The sequence below is a fragment of the Chiloscyllium punctatum genome, chromosome 11, assembly GCF_047496795.1.
Source record: "Chiloscyllium punctatum isolate Juve2018m chromosome 11, sChiPun1.3, whole genome shotgun sequence".
Classification (NCBI taxonomy): Eukaryota; Metazoa; Chordata; class Chondrichthyes; order Orectolobiformes; family Hemiscylliidae; genus Chiloscyllium; species Chiloscyllium punctatum.
In genome coordinates this window covers 17,794,317-17,819,742 of record NC_092749.1, presented here as the reverse complement: position 1 = coordinate 17,819,742, position 25,426 = coordinate 17,794,317, and the positions used below count along the sequence as shown (strand labels likewise).

Sequence of the window (25,426 nt, the reverse complement as noted above, 5' to 3'; positions counted from 1 at the left end):
GGTTTAAAGTGAGAAGGGAAATATTTAAAATGGACTTGAGGGGCAACTTTTTCACAGCAGAAGTTGTTGCATGTATGGATCAAACTGCCAGAGGAAGTGGTAGGGGTGGGTACCATTACAACATTTTGAAAGACATTTGGACAGGTACATTGATTGGAAAGGTTAGGAGGGATTTGGGCCAAACACAGGCAAATGAGACTAGATCAGCTTGGAAAATCTGATCAGGTTGGATGGGTTTCTGTGCTGTATGCTTTATGACTCTTCCTTGAATCTTCATGCAACCTAAGAATAGACTTTCTCAGCTTCAAGTTATCCTTTTTTAGGGTTTAAGCAATACTTGAAACTTGCAATTTAACCTCCTTACACTGAGGTGACCTACTTATTAACTTCTAGATCTTCTCTTTTTCATCAAGACTAACCAACTTCTGCATCTACCTTAAGCCAAGACTTGCAAATCTGTAAAACTGAAACTGTAAATTCTTCCAAGTAATGGGCGTTTATCCTTGATTAAAAGAGGGAAAAAAAAATCAATATCTAAACTTAAAACCTAATCCATACATGCTTGCTTTGGGAGAATGTTTACTAGCAAGCAGTGAAAACTAATGCCCATTAGCCTCAAGACTATTTTGCTGATTGTGTTTTAAAAGAAATAACCATGCTACAGAAATACCTAAAAATTTATAATTAAAACCTTTTTAGGCGCACAAGACAAACCCACGTGGCACTAATTCCAATCCAAATTCAAATAAATGATATTAAATTGTATATCAAAACCATACATATACATTTATGGGACCTTTCTCAAATACCTTCTAAAAATCGAATTATAGTTCTTCACAGACTTCCTTTATCCACAGTGCATATCACTCTGTTGAAGAACAAAGCCAATGCTGTATTTCAGATTATATTGAGATTTTTTTTCTAGATGTACAATTCGAATCACTTTGATTTTTGGCACCTTCCCACACAAGACATCAAGCTAATTGACGTATAGTTTCCTGTTTTCTGCCTCCCTCTACCCCTGCTTGAATAAAGGATCATTATTTGTGACTTGAGTAAATAGAACCTTTGAACCTGGGCAATTTGGGAAAATTAACACTCATATTTCTGCTATCTCATTTTCAACTTCTTTTAAGACCCTAGGATGAAATCCTTCTGGACCTAGAGACTTGTGATCCCACAGCGTCCACCGGTTTGCTGTCACTCCCCGCGTGATTGTAATTTCACAAAGTTCTCCTCCCTCTTCCACCTTGTGATTTACAGATATTACTGGACTGATTTTTATAGTCTCTACAGTGAAGACAAAATATTTGTTCACTTCATCAACCTTTTTTTAATTATTTATGAAGGGTGGTTGAGGCAGGACCCCTCGACATTTAATAACTATTTAGAAGAGTACTCAAAATGCCATGGCTTTAGGCTAAGTGCTGGAACAAAAAATGGGAATAGGAAAAGCTGAATGCTCAGTATATGCCACTCAGTGGGCTGAAGAACATCTTTGTGTATAAAGACTCCTCATACACTCTATGCAGAACACCTTTCCTACTTTTACATGTGTCATTGATACCTACGTGGATCATGACTACGGGATTCTCCCACTTTCACTTAACTCCTTTCCAGAAGTCTGAAAGCGGCAGCATTTTCATATGGACCTGCTGTCATTTTTGCAGAGAATGGTGTACTCCTCCTCACTATACAACTACTACATTCTCCCTATTGAATGGCTTCCTGTACCATGGTGCAATGGTAAGTTTACTTTATCTACCCTACAGCTCCCGTTTTTCATCAAAGGCAGCTGAGAAAACCTCTGATTGGACAATAGGAGTGACTGTCATTCCTCTCACTTTGGGTCCCCTCACCATCCCATTCTTCTGTTCCTGACCACTGACCAACAATAAATGCTTTGCTTTAGGTTTAACTGCTCTGAGGAGCGATGAAGTTATCGATCTGATGATCAAGGAATACCCTACCAAATATGCCGAATATGCTGTGGTTCTGCAGGACCGAGAGCGGCAGCAGATCACTGATCGCTACAAGGAATACTCGGTCAGTACTGGGGGAGTGGACTTAGAATGTTTGATGTATAAAGTTCTATCTTCCTTTGCAACCCCTGCAAATTGAAAGCTGTGATGTGGCATTTGGTTCATGTTTTGTGCAAAATAAAATACAGACTATTGTTGTCTGTTGCTTTCTTCCCTCTACTTCCACCTTTTAATCTATGAAATGTTGCTCATTTCAACTATTGTATGTAGCTCTGTTGAGCTAAATTTCACACACAACCTTGTTCCATGGTGTTAATCGCAGTAGCAAACAGTAGTTATACTAGTAATTGCTAGTTCTAATGGTAATTCTATTCTATCTGTCTTAGCTATTGAACTCTTTCAAAAAGATTTTTTAAAAATCAGTGTAAACCTGATCTGTCTTAAACAGAAAATTGAAGTTTGTTTGAACTTTATTTTCCAGAAATCCTATTATGTTGGAGGAGATGAAACCTTTAAAAAAATTAGATTATACTCTAGCATTTTTTTATGCCACCATGTGGAATTGAAGGTTTATTGAGCAATGGAAAAATGATATTTTGGTGTATAGGATCATACAGCAAGTACAGGGCATTCAGCATTTCCTGTCTCTTCAGGGGGCTAGCTCATCCAATTATTCCCACTCTCCTGCCTTTATCCCATAGCTTTGAAAGTGTTTCCTTCTCAAGCAAAGATCCAAATCTCTTTTGAAAATTGACATGTTTTTCCAATTATATCTATGGTCCAACATTATTTAGGAGTTGCTTTAATCTCAAATTTCATTCTCACATGATCAACCTTAAATATCTAAAATTTGTGTATTTTGGATCTGATTTTGCTCTTCCCTGGTGAACAACATTAATGCTGGTTAATGGAATACTAATGTTAATCCCTTTTGAGTGAAATTGCTAGTTAATGCCAAATTATGAATTGTTTTGGACTATGTTGAATTGGACACTAAAATTACCCAAACTCCCCTCGTTTTAAGAGTATTTGTACAATCCATTGTTTGAGGCTGCCTTTCCCTGTATCTTACATTAGTCTCTTCCTTTTTAGGAAAACATTTTTTTAATAGCCTGAAAATGCATGAAGTTGAAAGGTTGACATATTAAATTATTTCCATACCGTGTCTCTGCAGCATTGTTTTGAGCATTCCAATTTGAAACTCACCTTGTGACTTTTTTTTTGTGCAGCAAATGCAATTGCAAAACACACAGAAGGTTGAGCCGAGTAAAGTTCCAGAATACATCAAGAAAGCTGCAAAGAAAGCTGCAGAATTTAACAGTAATTTCAACAGGGAACGGATGGAGGAAAGGCGAGCTTACTTCGATTTGCAGACACAGGTAAGTCCACATTAATCCTAGTCTGAGGTAACTTCAAACACAGTGAAATTCTGAGATGCAAAACAAAGCAACCAGTATTAATCCTGACAATAATTTTCATTTCTGTAGAAGAAAAATCCCTCTGTCCCAATCTCAATCAGCAGCTTCCTTTTTAAGGTAGAAAGTAAGAACTGCAGATGCTGGAGATCAGAGTCGAGAGTGTGGTGCTGGGAAAGTACAGCAGGTCAGGCAGCATCCAAGGAGCAGGAGAGTCGATGTTTCGGGCATAAGTCCTTCATCAGGGCTATGATGAAATCTTGAAACGTCAATTCTCCTCCTCAGATGCTGCCTGACCTGCTGTGCTTTTCCAGCACCGCACTCTTGAGAGTAGCCACTTTAACTTTGATATTAGCCATACTGGATGAGGGAGAGGTGAAAAACATACAAAGTGCAGGGGGAATTCAGCAGGTCTGGCAGCATTAGTGGACAGAGAAGTAGCATTAACATTTCAGAACTCCGAAGAAGTCATATTAAATTAAATGTTAACCTTGCACATCTCTCCATAAATGATGCCAGACTGCTGAGTTGCTCTAGCACTTTGTCTTTATATTTTGAATATTAACATATTGCTGAAATAACGCTGCAGTACATTTCAGGAACATGCTGCCCAGTGCTGGAGGGGAGTAGAAAATAAAATTCCAGCGTGAGTGCAAACTTGTAATATTTTGTTTAGTGCTGATACTATTTCATTCAACGTAATAGTGCATAATCTACAGAAGGTAGGCAGTTTTCAGGGTTATTGTTGTCATAAGTAGAGGGAACATCGCCACTTGTAAGTTTCCTTCTAAGCCCATCACCATCCTGATTTGGAATTGTGTTGCTGTATCCTTCCATATCACTAGATCAGAGTCCTGGAACTCCCTCCCTAACAGAAGTAAGTCTCACGTCTGTCGTCTGCAAGGTGTTAAAAAGGATTCTGAGGGATAGGATTTATGACCATCTGGAAGAGCATGGCTTTGATTAAATGCAGTCAACACTGCTTTGTGAGGGGTAGGTCATGCCTCACAAACCTTGTTCAGTTCTTTGAGGATGTTACTGGACAAGTTGATGAGAGTCGAGCTGTGGATGTGGCGTATATGGACTTCAGCAAGGCATTTGATAAGGTTCCCCGTGGTAGGCTCATTCAGAAGGTCAGGAGGAATGGGATTCAGGGGAACATAGCTGTCTGGATACAGGATTGGCTGGCCAACAGAAGACAGCGAGTGGTAGTAGAAGGAAAATATTCTGCCTTGAAGTCTGTGGTGAGTGATGTTCCACAGGGCTCTGTCCTTGGGCCTCTACTATTTGTAATTTTTATTAATGACTTGGATGAGGGGATTGAAGGATGGGTCAGCAAGTTTGCAGATGACACAAAGGTTGGAGGTGTCGTTGACAGTATAGAGGGCTGTTATAGGCTGCAGCGGGACACTGACAGGATGCAGAGATGGGCTGAGAGGTGGCAGATGGAGTTCAACCTGAATAAATGCGAGGTGATGCATTTTGGAAGGTCGAATTTGAAAGCTGAGTACAGGATTAAGGATAGGATTCTTGGCAGTGTGGAGGAACACTTGGTGTGCAGGTACATAGATCCCTTAAAATGGCCACCCAAGTGGACAGGGTTGTTAAGAAAGCATATGGTGTTTTGGCTTTCATTAACAGGGGGATTGAGTTTAAGAGTCGTGAGATCTTGTTGCAGCTCTATAAAACTTTGGTTAGACCGCACTTGGAATACTGCGTCCAGTTCTGGTCGCCCTATTATAGGAAAGATGTGGATGCTTTGGAGAGGGTTCACAGGAGGTTTACCAGGATGCTGCCTGGACTGAAGGGTTTATCTTATGAAGAGAGGTTGACTGAACTCGGACTTTTTTCATTGAAGAAAAGGAGGAGGAGAGGGGACCTAATTGAGGTATACAAGATAATGAGAGGCATAGATAGTCGATAGCCAGAGACTATTTCCCAGGGCAGGAATGACTAACATGAGGGGTCATAGTTTTAAGCTGGTTGGAGGAAAGTATAGAGGGGATGTCAGAGGCAGGTTCTTTAGAGTTGAGAGCATGGAATGCGTTGCCAGCAGCAGTTGTGGAGGCAGGGTCATTGGGGACATTTAGGAGACTTCTGGACGTGCATATGGTCACAGAAATTTCAGGGCTTTTAAATTAGCTGTCATCTTTTCTATATATTATATTATAACATGGCATAGAAAGCAAATTTATTCAGTCTTGCGAACCTGTTCTGCTTTATACTTTGATTCTATTAACCTTTGATCTATGTCCATTAATCCCTTCATCCAACAAGACACAATAGATTTCACAGTCTTCTGCGTGAGGCAACGTGCTTCCTGATTTCTCTTCTGCTAGGCCTATCTCAATGTTAAGATGCGTCCTCTTTTCTTGATGCTCTAACAGAGAAAACAGTTTTACAATACCTACTCTACCAATTTTTTTAAATCATTGTAAATGTCTTAATTAGACTCTGCCTTACCCTTCTAAACTCCAGGGAAGATAACCAAAGTTTATTTAACTTGGCTCCATAATGTAATCCTGTTTGATTTAAGCTGTGGTGTCAATGTTAACTAACCGTACCCACACCATGCAGATGTATCTTTTCAGAGTTGGGTGCCCAATCTGCATTTTGTTCTCCAGTTTAGATAAGTCTCTGTGCAATTGGATTTTCACTTCATCCACTTTGTGTGACAATGCTCTTGAGATAAAGTTCAGCAATCCATTTGCCTTTTACTTACTTTTTGTACCTGCGCATTTGTATTCCATAATTTATGTCTATGGACAGCTAAATCATTTTACCTCTCCACAACTCCCTGTCTCTCAGTATTAGAGACACTGAGGAAATAATCAATTAAAATGTCTGTTTTTAGGAAAATACCAAAGTGACCTAGTTTATAAATTAATTGGCAACAAATTAAAATGCACCAAGATAACACATTTTCTTGATCTGCCTGTATTAAAAAAATTAATTTACCTTAGAATGTTAATCTCAATAGTTTTGTGATATTTGGTAGTGGGTTAATCATAAGTTCTTTCATTTGCAATGTTTGAAAAGGCAGATCATATGGTTGTCCTTATGTGCTGTTTGCGCTTTACTCCCTTGGTGTATGGCTTGAGCTGTCCATAGAATAGATCACATGGTGCTTACACTATGCATCACTTGGTCCTTTTATTGGGCAGTTTTGAGAGTCACTCTGTGTATTTGGTGGGCTGCATGTCACCTTTGTGAATTTGATAATCATGTTGTTGCTGTGGCATTTCTGAACCATTGGCATATTACACTGAGAGAAGTAAAATTTCACCAATTGGAAAACGGTTGAATTTTGAGAGTTTCTTCTCATACTGTGATATAAGGAAGAGCCTTGAACACTTCTTCTTCTCATCTTAATGGAAATGTAGGGAGACATTCTTTTTACAACCATTACCCCACCAGCCTCCACAAATCTTACTGGAGCAGTGGAGGCCAAATTTAATGAATGCTGTGGTACGTTTAGCCCTTGACACAATTTTTAACTCTTGTAGATGTAGAGCTATGCCCGTTAGTTTGTATGGAGATTGAAAAGTTAGGAAGCAGGCAAGTGATACTTAGATAATGATACCAGGTTTGAGGGAATAGTTGGATGAAACCTGGAGATTAAAGCACACAAAAGATGACTGATGAAATCAACGAGTTCTGCAAAGCAATATCATAATTCTTGACTGCAATATAGGAGGCTGTCAGTAGCAAGTTTAAAGCTTAGATAATTCAGAGAAAAGGAGAAAAACAAGATGCCAGGGAGAGAAGGTGACTTTGACAGTCTATGAAAATTACAACTCTATCCAGGAGGGGAGCGAATGGAGAATTACATATAAGAGGAGAATTCATGTTCGAAAATGTATAGTTGCTCACATTCTGCACAGATCAGACATACTGTGCAACATCTTATCTATTGCCAAGCCCTTCATGTGATTTACTTGCTGAATGTGGAAAATATGCACAGTAGGGCAGCACCGTGAGAAATAGGTTAGAACAGTTTTGTAGAGACACACAAAGTGGATTTTGAAACTTTATTTTCTTTCTACTCCCATAGTCCAACTTGAATCATGTTTTAACTAAAATTAAAATAGTGCAGATGTTGAAATTCTGAAATACAAACAAAGTACTGGAGAACCTCAGGAGGTCTTGCTGCATCTCTGGAAAGCATTTTCTGTTTTTATTTCACATCATGTCATCAGATGATGATGGATCATGACCTATGATTGCTGATTGATTCTTGATCTGGTAGTATTTTAAAATTCTTCTCCTAGTTTTCACATCTCTGCATAGTCTTATCCATTCCTATCTCTATAACCTCTTCTGAACTACATGCTCTTGTTGAATTTTGGCTTCTTTTACATTCATGACTTTGCTCTTCCCCCATTGACAGCTGTGCCATCATCTGCTGAGGTTCCAAGATCTAGAATTTCATGTCCCAATCTCTCTCTCGCTTGCTTTTTTTAAGGCATTCTTTAAAACCTACCTGTTGGCTACTATCTTGATTCTGGTATCTTTGTGGCTCAGAATCTAATTCTGTAGGTTATTTACTCCTGTGATGTGCCTTCAGACTTTTACACTGTTAAAGGTGGTATATAAATGTAATTTGTTGTTTTAAATGCTTTATAGGATGAAATTTGTGTATGATAGATTAAGCCTTAAAATTAGCTGTGCAAGACCCAGTTAGTTGATCAAAGCCTTGTAAAATCTGTAAAGATTCAAGGTATTTAAACTAAGTTTCTAGTTTTTCATGTTGGACTGCAATTTTTAAAACGATAGACTAAGATTACTGTATTACAGTCACCTTACCTACCAGGAAATTAACAGTTAATATTCCTTTAATCAGTTTTCAGCTGTAGGATTCTATCAAATGGTGAACATTCATGAGTAAACCCAGGCATTTGGCAAGTGAGCGTGAATGTCACCATTATTGGCACTTATTTGTCTTTAGTTGGCAGGAGTTGTTTGACAGTGTTTCGGCGTGGAACTCCTGCCTCCCCTCCTCCTCAAACCAATTGTAGCATCATAGCTGAAAAGATTTGGCACAGACATTGGATGAATGTGGATCCTCACTGATCTGTATGGTCCTACTATGGTTATCATAACTCGTCAAATCACTGGGGAACGCAGGATTATCTTCCAGTAATATTAACCCTTTGGAAACTAAATGGAGATTGGCAATAGAATTAAGGGCAGCACGGTGGCACAGTGGTTAGCACTGCTGCCTCATAGCACCAGAGACCTGGGTTCAATTCCCGCCTCAGGTGACTCTGTGTGGAGTTTGCACATTCTCCCCGTATCTGCGTGGGTTTCCTCCGGGTGCTCCGGTTTCCTCCCACAATCCCAAAAAAAATGTGCAGGTTAGGTGAATTGGCCATGCTAAATTGCCCGTAGTGTTAGGTGAAGGAGTAAATGTAAGGGAATGGGTCTGGGTGGGTTAGGCTTCGGCTGGTCAGTGTGGACTTGTTGGGCCGAAGGGCCTGTTTCCACACTGTAAGTAATCTAATCTAATCTAATCTTTAAAGTGGTCGGCACAACATCATGGGCTGAAGGGCCTGTTCTGTGCTGTACTGTTCTATGTTCTATGTTCTAGAACTGTGGGTTGGCGTACACCAAATTGACTAAAGCATTCAAGAAGGCAGCTCAAGGCAATTAAGGATGGGCAGTAAATGTTGGCTGAGCCAATGATACACTCACCCCATGAATGAATTTTTTTTTTCCAAAAGGCAATTTTCAAGCAAGCCTCAAAGCGGTGATGAGTGTGGGAAACTTTTAAAAGTATTTAAAATGGGGCTGTATTCTTCGTCGTAGGGTCCGTACTATTTTGTGGACAAATGGGAGAGGCATAATCTGCTGTTCAGGGGGTAGAGGCTGATTTGCTCTATCTGGTTGTCATTGAAAGGTCAGTAAATGATAACCACAGACACTTTGTAATCTTTGAGATCGTGAGGATGCCCATTGCTGAGTACTTGGTAGCCCCTAACTCCCTCCTCTCTGCGCAGATGGGTCTCCTCTACCTGCCTGATGAATGCTCCATTTGAAAATTATACCCTGCCCTTTTCAATATCCAAGTCAACATTTTCTTTTCATAGCTTGGTATTTTTTGATTCATACGTTTTGTTCAAAGTTAAGAATTTTGTGGGAGAAAGTCTGTTCAGAAATCTGCTTTTTATATTTTGCTGAAGCTCAGTGCTTGTGTTTTTTTTTCCCCAGCAATTTGACAATAGAATCTTTTCAAAACCAATCAGATGGTGCCAGAATCTAACGTTCTCAGTGTAGGTTCAGCATGTCTGAAATGTGAGGCAGAATCCTCTCTGAAAGAGAGATTTAAATAGCATTGTCATGCATTGCTCAGGAAGTGTCTTGGTCCTTGCTGTATAGTGAACTGCAGTTGCCTCACTAGCCGATTTGGCAGCATTGTTTCTGTTCATAAATTTTGTTTTAACATGTAAAAATGCTTAATTTATTTATTTTTGTTGTTGTTTTACTAACCTGAGTAATATAGGATAAGGAACCTGTATTTAATTTGTTTTTCTCGATGCAGGTAATCCAAGTGCCCCAGGGAAAATACAAAGTTCTTCCACCGGAGAGGACAAAAGTTGGGGCTTATCCAGTTGCTCTGATACCAGGCCAATTTCAGGAATATTATAAAAGGTGGAAAAAAAACCCCTGCATTTTTTAAAAACTAAACAATAACCCTGTGCAAAAGAGCTTATTGTATGAAAATTATAAGTTTGATCGAAGGGTCTGTTTCCATGCTGTACAACACTGACTCTATAATTGCACAGTGAAGTGTAGAAACAAAAGTGCAACTTTAAATAAACTTTTTCTTGAATTTTTTTTTCCACAACTAAATATTTAACTGACATCTGCCTAAGATTTACCGAAGAGTTTTGCATTGAATAAGAATTTCTTCATGTGTTAGTCTTGTGAAGGTCACACTTGAGGGAAAAATTAGTTTGAAAAGTAATGAAAGGGCATGCATATAGGTAGCGCCTTTCATATCTTCAAGGCATCAAAAGGGCTTCAGTCAGTGAATTTCTTTTGAATGGTAGTTGACATGTAGGCAATTTGGATACAGTAAGGTCTCACAAGTAAGAAATGACTAGTTAATCTGTTTTGGTTGAAGGGTAAATATTAATCCAGAATAAATTTGTCCATCATCAAATGACATTAGACTAAATCCATTGTATGTAATAGTGAATTGATTTACTATGTCACCTTGAAGAATTCTGTTCGTGGTACTTTTGTCAATGGTATGGCATTGTCTTGCCACATATAAGAAAGTCTTGCATTTAGTTAACATCAGCATAGTTTAACACTGCTTAAGACTTACCAAAGAGTTTTGCAGCCAGTGATGTCCTTTGAAGTTCGGTGAATTTTGTAATCTTCGAAATATAATGTATTGTCTGTATAATGCGAAAGTCTCCAGGCACTCCACATTGGAATTGAGTTCAGGGGAGAGGTTACGAGGTGTGACTAAACAGGGTGCGGTGAGAGTTCCTAAAAACAGAGACTAAAAATTGTGATCCTTAAGGAAAACCAGGTACCCAAAAAAAGTTAGATTCGATTAGAAAAAATACCTTTTTGCTTTTGTAATATCAATTAATGTACATGTCTTTATTCAGAGGTAAGTCTTCTGGAGAAGAGCTTAACCAGCATTCTCAGCACTAATGAGGAATGGATGAGCTTCCTCTGTGACAATGTTTGGATAGCAATATTCCTTGTTAGAGATGTGCAAGTTTGCTGTTGGAGTTAGAATGGAAGGGAACACGAGAGAAAGCTAACAAATCATCATACCAATATGTGAATCAGAAACCAGGGCTAGAAAATTTTCAAGAGCATGTTTGATTCCCAGGTTTTTCCAAGGCCTTTAGAAAGGCAAAGGAACTGCGATCTTTCTTGTACAGTACAGTTTGGACTAGAACTGAGGAACACATGAGATTTCTGCTCAAGAAAGGTCTTCTGGAGGTTTGCAGAATTTTCAGAATTAGTTCAGTTTGATGTTGTCGTACAAACTAAAATTTTATAAGTTGAGGTTAAAAGCAAAAATGAATGCAAAAGCTTGGACGTTAATTTGAATTGCAATGCATTAATTATCTACCTAGGTATTCTCCCAATGAGTTACGTTACCTGCCTGTAAACACAGCCTTGTATGAGCCACCTCTGGATCCAGAACTGCCAGCACTGGACAGTGATGGAGATTCTGATGATGCAGAAGATGGGCGTGCTGAGGATGAACGAAAGGAAGACAAAGGCTTCTCAGTAAGAAACAAACTAAAAAGACCTGACTATATTGAAAACTTTATCTTTGTAAATTTTTAAATGCCCAGACTATTCTGCACTAAAATGTATTTTGTATAAAAGATTTAACAAAGTCCAAATCAAAAACAACTCCATTCTAGTCCAATACAGTCTACTTCTGCTAAGTGTGTAGCAAATAAGCGTGTACTTTGGCTAAGTGTATAGAATAATGCTGTTACTACTGGTATCTAAAATTTAGGAATAATTTATATTATTACATCTGCACACAACTTCTAGCAGCCGGTGATGTGACGTCAGAACCTCGCACGGTAACGCTGCGAACGAGGTTCTTGCTACAGTTAATGGCAGCGGCCTAGTAAGTGGAAAACTTGACTTTTAAACCCATTATTAATGTTCAGAATTTATTTCATGCTAGTGCTCAGTTAGTAGAGGTGTTTTCTCATCTATTCAACATTTATTATTTGAAGCTACGCCTTCCCCCTTTTGTTTGGAAAAGGAATTTATTCACCAATTTTAATCCCACTTCATAACCACCTTTGATCTCTTTAGAGAAGGAGTTCCTATTCAACATAGCTTAATTTAGCTCTAGCTATGTTGAGACAATTGTAATTCTAAAGGTGGTAAATTATTTTACTGATTTTTGGTACTTTCTAAAAATCAAAATCATAAGTTAACCAGGTATTGCTATCCTTTGGAAAGTTACCATACTAATGTTCAGCTATGTATCTGCCTATAGTGCTCATCTAAAATACTTAATTTCATGTTCTTAAACTTCCAGTAACATGAAAAGCATGGCTCCTTTTTGAAAACAATCATTCTGTCCTGCCTGGAATTTTCACTTCCTGAGTACACACTTGTGATTTTTCTTTTTAGGTTATGAAATCTCTGGGCATCCTGGGAACTACCAGGGTGTCTGCCGATATGATTTTTAGTATCATTGCAAGTATGTATTCATAAGTATTGGTACGGACCTTCTCTTGCCAAACAACAGTATTTTTGTTGCTTTGCTAAATGAGTATAAGGATCTAGATATCACTGTTTAGTGTCTACATCTATAAATGTATAAAAACTGCATCAATAAATAATTGACTTTTTTCTCAGTTAGTATATATCGTGAACTAATTGTCCTGAACCTGTAGCTTCCATTTAGAACTTCCCAATTCAGCTAATTTTAACTTTTGTTCCAATATAGTTCAATATTCATGCTACTTTAGTGTAAATATTAACAATAATTTGTCAGAGGATTAGGTTTTTAGTTGAAATGTCATTGCTATCAAATGCTGACTGCATGGAGAAAACAGACATCTGTCACTCAGCCCATAAAGCCTGTTTCACCACCATTCATTTTAATGGCTGACCTGAATCTTAACTCCCATGCATCTATCTTGGTTCTATGATCTAATGCCTAGCAAAAATTAATCTCTGTTTTGAAATTTTTAATTGATCTCCGCCTCAAAAGCTTTAGAGTTCCAAATTTCCGCCACCTTTGTTTGATGGAATGCTTTCTGACATCACCCCTGAATGACGTTGCACTAATTTTAAGGAAATGTCCCCCTGTTGTGGACAATTGGAAGAGTTCTGCTGTTCCTTGAGGGTTTTTTGTTAGCTTTTTATGTGCATTCTGGCAGTGAAACCATCTTTAAGTTCTGTGCCAGTAGATTTCCAGTTTCTAAAGACATCACCACACCTGTCTGTGTTTCTCTTAGCACATTGTATTGCTTTTGAATGATTTTTCCCAAACACCTTTCAACTCATGGTGGCGTTTTTGTATTTTTGTCACTTTTTCAGTTCATTTGAGTACAACTGTGTTAAATCCTGTCAAACTGTGGTGCCCAACAGACTATTGTTTCACTTTTGTTTTAGGATACCTCTTCTGGGAGCACAACAGATGCAGAAAGCCCTATTGAACATCAAGATGATTCCTCACAGGGAAAGCAGACACCAAAAGAAAAAGGAACACGGCCATGGAAAGAGCCAAAACGAAGTGTGACACCCAAATCAGTTACTGGGTACAAGGTAGAAGATAAAAGCCCCTGAGACTTCATTTCTGATGAACCTCTCCCTCTTTTTTTTTTGTTGTACTGGGTAGAATTGGTCAGCCTGTACTAGCCACAGTCCACTAATGCATCTCCTGTTTCTCGCTTCTGCTTCCTTATCTTACCCTGTTTTATTTCATCTGAGATTCACTGGTGAAGTTATCCGAATTCTTTTTCTTTTCTCTACTGGAACTGAATTAGGCTTGTATCTTGTTCTCCTGGGGCTTGCTATTCTCTGCTAAAGCTACTGCTTTTTTTTAATATACATATCTGTATTATATGTCACACTTAATTACTAACTTTATTGTTGTTAGATTCTGCTGATTCTATTGCTAAAGAGCATACTTTATATAAAAAGTCAAAGTTGTATTTTTGACTATTTTTGAAATGCTTTTATGTTTGGATTTATATTTCCATGTAGCCTGGTATATTTACTATTTCTTTTCTAGTTTCAATATTTACCATCAGATGTGTTAGTTCAGTAAATGTGTTTCATGCACGTTATGTTCAATAGATCAGTTGGCTTCAGAATGTCCTTGGACTACAAGAGTCTCCCAGAATTTAAGGATTCTGGTTTTCTGGTACTTGGAACAATTCTATCACAAGTGGCTTACTCAAATACCCAACGATCATTTACTTGAACTTGGCAAATGTCTATCTCCAGCCAAACAATAACTGTTTTAGCACTCAGTTTTATCTCCTAACCAAACAAATCGTAATTTGTTTTTCAATTTCTGCCCAGCAACCGCTTGGTTTAGGAGAAGAGAAGCTTGTCATTATTATTAGCTCCTTCTAGATGAAGAATTAATTACTTCTGAGGTTTAACTGTTTGTTGCCCAAGGTGAGTTTTAGCCTATGCAAGGGCTTGAGAGTAAATCTCATTCATTTGTTTACTTCTCTTATTTTCAGGCCAGCCTTAGATATTTAATCCTCTTTTCATTCTGTGAGCTTTACTGGAGGTTGGAGTTTGTGATTTATTCTGTAGTTGGTCAGTGGAAGGGAGAATACTTATTCCTCTGACCGTGAAGGTTTTTAAAAATGAAGTTAAATTTCAATTTTTATTTTAGTATCAGTATTCAAGGCTGCTTCGTTGTATTTTGTTCCATTTACACGTACATTTAACAGAAACATGTCCAGGCTTTTAAATAAAATGGATGCCTGGAAGCATTTAATCCCATTATGGGTTTCTGATGGTCTTCTAGTTTGCAAATATCATCTGTAGCCCAAGGTGAGATTACTTTCTGCAAGTCCATTCAGTGTAGTTTCTTTTGGTGGTATCAAGAGTGATTTGTGAAGAAAGGTTAACAAATTAATTACTGAAATTTACTGATTAACAATTGGCAGTGAATTATCAAGCAAAATATTGCAACAAGCTCTGGTAACATGACTGAATTTTGGAAGAAAAAAGTGACTCAATTTGGCAATGCTTATTCAGGCTAGATGAAATAGTCTTTCCCATGGCTTAACTGACTTACTGAGCAATACATGCCATCCAGAAGGTCCCAGGTTTGATCATTTGCCTATGTTGACCTATGCAGCTAACCTAAACAGGACCCACAGTAGGGGTGCTAGTTGGTATGGTTGGTCTCCGCTCGGGAGGGGAATTTCAACCACAGGATTCTGCCTCCTGATCCTTAAAGCATTGGCTGTGACCTGTAAAGGTCATATTGAATTAGCAAAATGCCAATGAATGCAGAACAAGTCAATGTTTTCAAATGGGAAGAGAAGATTTGTAGGGAAAACTTTAGACATTTGGCTGCTTTTGTGCCAAAATACAAACCGTGATCTTGTTTGCATTTGACTCAAAAATTGAGCAGCATCCTTGTTTTCCTGTGAAGAGCAGCAAAATTTGATTACATTTCTCTTAAATATGATCATTGTATTCTTGGGGAAATTAGTTTCACTGAGCAGTTAAGGTGACCTCATCTATTAAATTTATGAATGTGTTTTCTACTAAGTTCACTGTGAATTAGTGTTTTAGTGCTCTATGCTTTTCGCAAGTTGTAATGAAAATTAGTCTTGATGCTTTTGTTCTGTATCTTCTATGTTTTTGTTTTTATAAAAAGAAATGCTTTATTGTACTGAGGTGCTTGGGTGTAGGTAGTAGGAGTAAAGTGCAGTAAAAGAACTTTGTCTATGACGTGTTGAAAGGCTTATTTTAATTGTTGGCTTGAGTCCAAATGAGCAGTTAGTTTAGTAACAGGTGTGCTCATTATTATATTTTTGAGATAAACATGTTTTGTTGCTTTTTCTCAGCCCTGTGTAGAAACCTGCTTTGCATCACCTCTGTACAGAAGAACTACTTTCAATTAGAAAATATTGCCTTGGAATGGAAATAACTCTCATAACTACATTTAAAATGGTGCAGTTCAGTATTAGTAACGTGAACAGGTTACAGCAGTGATTTCACACCAGTGTTAATTTCTTTGTCACTTGTACTTCACAACACAAAACAACTTGACGATTAGTCTGGTGTTGATGTCTTTCTCAGGCTAACGTGAATGTTTTGTTCTCCTTAAACCCGAGCCTAATATTAGCTGAAATTACTTCTGTAACTGGCTTTCTAGTTTCCCATAGATGCTGAACTTGGAGAGTAGAACACTTTAATTCATTTGGGAGGTGTTTGGATGTTCTGAAGTTTAGTTTGCTAGGTAATTAATTTGTTGGAGCAGAAATATTTGAAAGAAAAGTTTGGACTAAACTTTAATTCTTTTTCCTCCTTTTGTCTAAGGACTGATGAATATGATGAGAGCATTAAGACATTGTAAAGCGCAATTTGAAGTGAGTAGCAGTCGTCACTTAACCAATTTTGCTGGTTCCTGCGAAACACAATTGGGACAATTGTTTCCTTCTGGTCACTTCAATTTGACATAGTTATTGTGGAGCTTTCCATTTTCATACTCTAAAAGTTGGTTAAACTTGATATGACTGTGCTGCTGAGCTAGAAACAAAGAGGAAAATTTCATTTCCAAAAACCTATCTCTAGTTTTCCAGAAAGATAGTTGCATATCTTAGATTTTATTTTGTCAACAAATGGGAGATTGTGTTTTGGATGCAATTTGTTGTGTACACCAGTGGTTGAAGTGGAATTTGAGAAGATTAGATGTTTGCCTTGCAGGGTATAACTTCTTTCTCCCAGTAGGGGCAGTATGGCCTGGTGTGCTTTCGTTGGTGAATCAAGCCTTGAGCACATAGTCTGGACCTGTGGTTCAATGAGGTACTGAGGGAATGCTGTACTTTCAGAAGTGCAGATAAGACTTTAAGTTGTGGCTCTATCTCTGTCTTTCACGCAGATGTAAAACATACCATGGGGAACCACTCCACAACCATTGTTAGATGGCAGGTCATTTATTACTGTTTGTTGATCTTGCTGTATGCAAAGTGGGTCTGTCATTTGCCAAAATAAATGTGAATGTATTTCAATGTAATTCAGTAGATATGAAGTATTTTAAGATATTCTAAGGATATGAAGAGTGGTATGTAAATGTACATTATTTCATACCGGAGGAAAAGAATTTCATCTATTTTGAAGAACTTTTCTCTTTTTAAACATTTAGTAGTGAAATGTTCAATCCCAGGCCTCATGAGACAAGATGTTAGAATATCCATTTGTTGAGAAGGGAATTATGTTTTTTTGAAAGCATTTGATTATTTTTGAAAGCTATCTATTCATTAACAGAGTTGGGAATTTAGCCCTCAGATTGAGTTCATCTGAACCATCGAAAAAGAGCAGGGGACTAATTAGATAATTGTTTCAAAGGTCAGCATTGACAGGGTGGGGTAAAGTGTCCTCCTTCTGTGCTGTATAATACTTTCTCCACTTTGCATTTGTATATTTGCTTTAAAACATGGGCTTGTAACTATGAGCATGTTAGCGATTACCTTGATATTTCCTTTGGAGTTGTCCAGCAGAGTAATAACTTGGGAAGTTGAGTGTGAGTGTGAAAGTAGCAGTTGATTTGTGGTGTGGAGTAGGGTGGAAACAACAGTACCAGATGGGAAGGCAGCGGCAATGGTTTGAATTTCAGCCGGTTAGAGAATTAGACTTGAAATTCAGTTTATCTGGACCACCGTAACTACTGATGAAAACAGTAAATGTGCAAGTCCTGAGCAGGAGGCAAACAAATTCTTATTTCTTCAGTATTGGCAAAGGTAATACAATGCACATTTTATGTGTATAACATTAGTATTTAGTTCTTGGCCAGTGTAACTGCAACATTATTAAGCTGCTGATGAGGCAAGAATGTGACTTTAGCTTTTTTTAATTATAGATATGAAATAAGGGTCAAATATAATTCATGATCATCCATCAAACCGCACTTTTTAACATGCTAAATAACCAACATAGATACAGTTTACCTTTAATATCTTGCATCCTTTGCATATAAGCACTTTTTTCTACATAAGTCGCTATTTGTGGCTGTGCTAATGGTTGTAGAATGATCGTAATTTATTGAGTGGCTGGTGCATAGTTTCTCCGAGAGGAGCAGAACTTGTGGAGAAACAGTAAAATGAAAGAAAGTTGTAAACAATCTGAACCTGAACTGTATTTCTGACTTTGCTGAGGGCTGGCACTCTAGGTATTAGTACAGTGAATTTTACAATGTTTTGATGTTCAAGCAACAGTTTTACATTTAGTTTTCTGTTTTAAATAATTGTAGAATAATCTCAGAACTGTAAAAATAGTAAGATGTTTCATTGTTTCAATGGATTTCAATAGATCTTATTTTATAGTATAATTATTTAAGAGGCGCTGCCTTTCAGATATGCAGCCTCCGTTTAAAAAGTACTTAAATACCTGTTACCAAATTTTTGATGTAAACTTTTCACATCTGAACAACTTTTTAATAAAACATTAAGCCGATTTTAAGAGTGCCTCTGTCATCTTTTAGAAAGTGAGTAGCATTCCACTGTGGCTCTGCAGAATCCTCTCCACCCAGAACAATTCTTTTGAACAGTTGTATATTAAATACTGAGTTGACAGCAGCATCTTCTGGGTACTGGTACATGAATTTATCAGATGCGTTCATTTATTGGAAATTATTTAATTGGGGATATTTTGTGTGACGAGGTTAATGATCTCCAAACAGGCTTCACAGCTTTCAATTCTGAACATTAGAATCTATAAAGACGTGTTTATTTTTAAAATAAATTACTCTGGCACTATTTCTGATATTCTTTTGTAGGAATATCTGTAACATAGATTAATCTATTTCAGTAGGAGGAAATGGAATAAATCTGCTGAAATTTACAAAATTATTTTAAATAACGTTGCTCTTTTACTAAAGATGCTCCTGGTAGATTAGATGCTATATTATTTTATAATGGGACCATTATGCCACTTCATGCATAATTTTCTTGCCCATTCCCCACCCTCACTAAGGCTGCAAGATTAACTTTTTTGTAAATAGTTACATTTAGAAGTCAGTTGCTGTTGCTAAGGGAAGTTTGACAATCAGCAGGTCCTTGCAACTTTCCCATTTCCAGTGGAAAATGCCTGTTTGTTTTTCCTAGTTTTGTAATACATCTGATACTCTGAAATGTGATGGAAATGTGCTGGATGCATTTTTTTTCTGTTTACACGTGCAGATGCGTGTTTGCATGCACATGTAGTGACTAAAGGCCTTTTAGAAAATGAGAGTTTTGGAATAAATGCTTTCAAATGTGACTTTAGTTTTAATTTCTAATTTAGTTTCTGAATTTTCAGTACTAATTTTATTTGCATACATTTTATTTTAAGGTGTCACTCCCAATTTTTAAATTTAGTAGCAGCCTGCTTTCAAAGCTTGTTCTATATACGCTTTACTCCACCTTTTGGTCATGATTGTCTGTCTGTTTTAATGCCTTTTATATGCATGCTCTAAACTAAAGCCCCGTGTGTTTTAAGAGCTTTATCAGTCTGTGCCATCTGCGTAGTGTAATTGTAATAACATTTTAAGGTTGATCCACTGGTTTTAAACTAAATAACTGGCTTGTATTTTTGCACCCACAAGCAAGAAAATCTCTTAGAACCAGGATTCTCTTCCTGCTGAGCCCTTACTCTGTGTTCTAGTTCCACTGACATGATTTTTACAGTGCTGTTCTAACTATTGCCCTTCCAGCCTAAGATCATTCCAAATGCAATATGTGGAATTTGTCTAAAGGGTAGAGAATCCAACAAGAAAAACAAACCTGAGGCACTCATACACTGCTCCCAGTGTGACAACAGTGGTAAGTGGGCCCAAACTAACTGGTGAAAACTATTCAGTCTTGTGCATTATATGTAATATAGTTGAAAGTGTACTGGAGATGACAGTGAACTGGTTAACACTAAGTTGGCAATACAACACAGAAACTAGGCTCCTCCGATCACCTATATGGTGAATTGTTACATAATACAAATGTCTTGTCTGATTTAAAAAAAAATTGGCTGAATTGTGAGATAGTGTAGTACTTCAGTTTGCTAAGGTTAATTGATCTGTTATTAGAAAACTTCTACACTATGAAAATATTATAGAACATTAAACTTCATTGTTATGCTAAATTGGTTCGACCATACTTCCCATTTCTAAAAGAATGCTAATTCTCTGGGGGAAAAAATGCTGAAAGAATTTGGATTGATGAACTGAATTTTAACTGAAAGGATCTAACTATCAAGAAAGCCCTAACTACTATGAAGGCTCACTTCTTCAGGAGTGTTTATAGATTTTGAACATTATGGAAGCATATCATTGGGGAGATGAATTGTTATGAATTCAAAATTAGGGGGCCCTTTTTTTAAAAAAAAAGTCACTAATTATTGAATCTAGAATTTATTCTGATTAAAACATGGAACTTGCTACATGTGAAAAGATTGCGGAATGTGTGATATGTGCATTAAGATAAAACTAAGCAAGTACTTTTTGTGGGTTGGTTGGTGGAGGGAAGTGAATAACTGTATAGGCTAATGGGATGAACTGAAATAGGATGGGAGAAGATTCTCTCAAACACTACCATCGTCCTAATGCAAAGGCATATGGAGGAAATCTGAAATTAAAACTGAATATGCTGGGAATGCTCAACAAGTTGGAGGGAGAAACAAAATTAATGTTTTGGGTTCATGGTCTTTTGCAGAAATTAGTCATATAGTTTTCTGATGAAAGATCCATCCTCTTTCTCATCATGAATGCCTGATCTGCTGAATACTTGCAGCATTTTCTGTCTTTATCATAGCATAGGCCTATTGGACTGAATGCCTAGTCTGTGACTTTAAGAATTAAAACAGAACTTAAAACACTGATGGAGAGGTGCAGCTTGTATTTCAATGCACTTGTGACCAACAAACATCCAATTGATATTGTTCTGCTGGATCATCTTAATTGGCTATTCTTATTTGAAGCAACTCGGTGACTGATTCATAAAAGGTACATACTTTTGAGTAGGTAACTTGCAAATGCTTTCCACAGGCCATCCATCTTGCTTGGATATGTTGACAGAGTTGGTGGCTGTAATAAAAACCTATCCTTGGCAGTGTATGGAATGCAAGACATGCATAGTGTGCGGCCAGCCACATCACGAGGAAGAAATGATGTTCTGTGATCAATGCGACCGTGGGTATCACACTTTCTGTGTAGGAGTTGCTTCCATCCCCTCAGGTAATGTGCACCTGCATTTTAAAGCATTATGTGATTCCTGTTGATATTAATTGTCAGCTATAGAAAATTTGTGACTGTTCATTTGGTTTGGTAGGTGAGATTATTAACCTAAAAAGTTTAGACTAATAATTGTTGGATTACTACTGAACTTCTTTATAAAACAAAATTTATCTTGTACTGCTAGATCTCCAGCATATTGTTAATAAGAGCAGTTATCCTACAAGTTACAAGAACAGTAGTGAGAAATGCACAGTACAGGATTATAAAGTTAAAAATCACAACACCAGGTTATAGTCCAATTAAACCTGTTGGACTATAACATGGTGTTGTGATTTTTAACTTTGTATACCCCAGCCCAACACTGGCATCTGCAAATCATGACTACAGAATTATATGTAGTCTTGTTCTATTTTGTGTCTTTGAAAGAATTTTACTGAGAAACAGGAATGAACTATTTAACATTTTTTTTTTCAAGCCAGTTCTGCTGCAGTTAAATGAGCCCATTACTGATTTGTAACATAACTCCATTTACCTCCCTTTGCCCCGTATTCTTGAACACCTTCTGGATAACAAAAATCTATCCATCTCTATGACTTAATTTACAATTGGCTGAACGTCAATTTCCATTTGCAGAAGACTGTTCTAAACTTCAAACCTATTGTGAGTACAACTGTTTTCTGACTTAATTCATAAAAGATCCACTTCTAATTTTTAGTCTAATTTGCAGTCTTACAATAAAAATAGGAATTCCCTGAACCACTCAGCAGTTCTCATGGCTTCTGTGGAGAGAGAAATTGTTTTTTTATGTTCATGATCTTTCATCAGAACCCAGTCCTTGACCTGCCAATCAGCAGAAATACTTCTTTACCTTTTATCTGTCTCCTTCAATATATTAAAAACAGCATTGATTAAATCACCCATTATTTCTAATTCTAGGCTCTGCAAGTCTAGTTGTGTGATATCCCGTCACATTTTAATAATTGAAGTTTAGCTATCATTTTGGCAACTTATGTTGCACACCCTGTCAGGTCAATATACTCTTTGTAACATATGCTATCCAAATCTGATCACTGTATTCTGGGTGCAGTCTAACGAGGACTTTGTATAAGCTGAATGTAGGTGAATTAGGCAGTAGCGCAGTGAGAATTTAGTATGGAAAAATTATCAGTTATTGAACAGACACTTTCTTGTGTTAGACGTATTTTATTAATTCTAATTGCAGTACTAAGATTAGGGCAATGTGACATGCATTGGAGGAAACTGCACAAAAGCGATGAACATTCAACAGTAAATGGGAAACCTGGATCTGAAATCAAATTTGTAGATGAATGATCAGAAAAGCATGCAAGTAAGAACTAACTGGTCACCTGTACTTGAGTATATATCTCTTAAATGGCTGGTGAAAATCAAATTAGCTGTTTATAGTGGGATCAGAATAGTTAGGATAGAATCCTGCCTGCCAAGTCCTAGGCCATTTTGAATCCCATTTCAGTGAAGCTGTTGAGTTTTTGTGTCTATATATGATTGATTCATTATGCAGCATAAGACTGGTGTTTTTGAATTGTTTCAGGTCGTTGGATTTGTGAGTGCTGTGCAAATGTTCCTTCCACAACTAAGAAAAGGGGACGGAAAGCCAAAAATAACAAAGAAGGATGAAGCTACAATATCCGAACCAATCCAGAAAAATGTAGGGCCAGATTAAAGTTCTTATTGAAGCTTTGGTTGACTCGGAATATCGGTGCTTACATTGATGTGTTTTATAAATATCATTTCCATTATTTGTATGAAAAATTTTGAAACAAATAAAATGTCAGTGAAACAAAGCCATGTGTATGCATGGATTTTATTTGGAATAACAATATGCTGTGTGGAGTTTTTTTAGTCAATTGCCAAATTCAGCAGAATTTATGGATAGAAACTCATTCAGCCTCTCTGCTACCTCCACCGATCATTCACATCATGGCTGGTCTGTACCTCCAACTTCAACTTCATTTACCACACTCCCTCCCATATCTTTGGTCTTCACACCCAATGCCACTTGATGAAGATAATTGTCTTGAAACATTAACTCTCTCCAGAAATACTACCTGACCCAGTGAATATTTCTGTTATTTAAATTGCAAGTTCCAATTGTCCCAGCATCTACTGCCTTTTGGGGAGAAACACCCATTATTTCTTCCTGGTGGAAAAGGTGCTTATTGATTCCACTCCTGTACAGTCTAGTTCTGATTTTAGGACTGTGGTCACTTATGCTTGATTTTCCACCAGAGGAAAGAACTTCCCCATATCTATCCAATTAAACTCTTATAGGTTTAAATACCTTTAACACAATTCTGAAACATTCCTCTTAAACTTGCTACTTCTCTTCCAAACTTCAAAAACCACCTTGAAGCCAACCTCTTAGCCATCCTACTCAGGTCTTGAACTGCTCATGGCTTAGAAAATCTTAAGGCATATAACTATGTTCATTGCACTACCAATGAATACAAGGTGTGGTTTGGAAATGAATGGACTGTTTCCACATTAGTGAATGGTCTTAAATCAGAGCACTAAACTACTGTTTTGGGTACAAGGGGTCAAATACCACCTTGAAAGATGGTGAAATTTGAATTCAGGTTTTGCAAAAGCTATTCTGATGCAATTATGTAACCACTGTCACTTGTCATGAAGGCCTATCTGGTTCACTAATGGTCTGTCGGGAAGAAAATCTGCAGTCCTTACTTACCTGGTCTGGCCTACCCGTGATTCCAAATGTGCTTGACTCTTAACTGCCCTCTGGCTAATTAAGGATGGACAATAATTTTTGGCTGAGACCTACACCCTTTTGAATGAGTTAAAAAAAGTCTCCTAATTATATTGAGCTCTTATTCAATTATATTGACTTTTCACTTAATTGAAAAGAATTTTGTCTTTGTTTGATTATCTATCGTCCCAAATCTGTCTCCCCTTTCTTGTCCTGACCCATCACACGTGGGAAGTGTAATGGGAGGGGGTGCTGATTCCCTTCCCAAGCAAGTACAAAGAATCTCCCTGGTGCTGCACTAGTAGCATATGATCCATCAATGCAACTAAATGACCTGAAGATCCTATGATATGTCGCAATTTGATGTGCCATTTTACAGTGCGAACGTAATGATAGCAGGTAAATGGGCCATATATTCCAAACATTGGGCGATCAAATCAAACTGCACATTCTAGGCAGAATACAGACTGCACTTGCAACACCCAAAGAAAAATATCCGCTGCTCAATGTGATTCTGTGATTAGGCAGCACCTCCGGAACGAATCAGTGTGCATTGGTAGCTGCACTAACAACCAGTTGAAGACAATTAGTTGAGCTTATAATGTAGCTAATTTATTCTTGCTGGAGGTGATAGATATTCACCCTGTTCTCTGCAAGAAAGGAAAATGTTCAAGCCTTGTAGCTTTTTTCAAATTCCTCAGAAGATTAATTAGTCTGTAGTTTGCTGTTGGCTCAGGCATTGCCATGGAGAAAGCAATCAGAATCAACTTTCCAAACAATCCACACACTTTTTGCTTTTAGCATAAACTGTTCTAATTTTTTGAAATTAGATATTCTTGCACTCCTGATGAGTGCAAGAAGAAAACTGTCTCTTTTCAGCAATGTTTAAGTTCCATGTAGTGAAGTGACAGTTAAGTTTCTTTTAAAATTTTTTTTGTCTGTTTGTTTGATATATGAAATCTCACCACTGTTGAGCAGGGGTTGAAAGTTATAAGTAGCCATTGGAGCAGATGCAATGTGGTGGATCAGCTCTTTACTTGTCAGGGGTTGCCAGATTTGAGGTGAGTGGGTGGCTGACCTCAGTCAACTTGAGCTTACTTCTTGTGACATGTAACATTTTTTGTATTAATGCTCTGCAACAAAACTGGTGTCCATTTCAGGGCACAGTCCTATGCAAAATTTATGAAGGCCTTAGGCTGTCCAAATGTGACTTGATCTCCTTGGATGTATCTGGCTGGGTTTGCCAGAAATAAGACACATTTTAGACATCGGTCCACTCAAGACTTTTTCTGTCAGGGTTTACTCTCTTAGCTTTCAACTCCCCTGAACTATCAACAAAGCTGTGGAGCTATTCACCCTGAGGTGGGAATCTGCT

At 37.5% G+C, this 25,426-nt stretch overlaps 1 protein-coding gene across 1 annotated transcript in view; it reads left to right on the top strand.

Moving 5' to 3' along the window:
- phf10 (PHD finger protein 10) overlaps positions 1 to 23,131 on the top strand; it is a 35,806-nt gene extending 12,675 nt beyond the window's left edge. The window contains exons 5-12 of the mRNA XM_072580380.1: positions 1,913 to 2,046; positions 3,212 to 3,361; positions 9,939 to 10,048; positions 11,503 to 11,659; positions 13,523 to 13,675; positions 19,797 to 19,905; positions 21,120 to 21,308; positions 22,879 to 23,131. Of these exons, the coding sequence (XP_072436481.1) occupies positions 1,913 to 2,046; positions 3,212 to 3,361; positions 9,939 to 10,048; positions 11,503 to 11,659; positions 13,523 to 13,675; positions 19,797 to 19,905; positions 21,120 to 21,308; positions 22,879 to 22,964 (1,088 nt within the window). The 3' untranslated portion in view covers positions 22,965 to 23,131. The remainder of the gene's footprint in view (positions 1 to 1,912; positions 2,047 to 3,211; positions 3,362 to 9,938; positions 10,049 to 11,502; positions 11,660 to 13,522; positions 13,676 to 19,796; positions 19,906 to 21,119; positions 21,309 to 22,878) is intronic.
- The last annotated feature ends 2,295 nt before the right edge of the window (positions 23,132 to 25,426 follow it).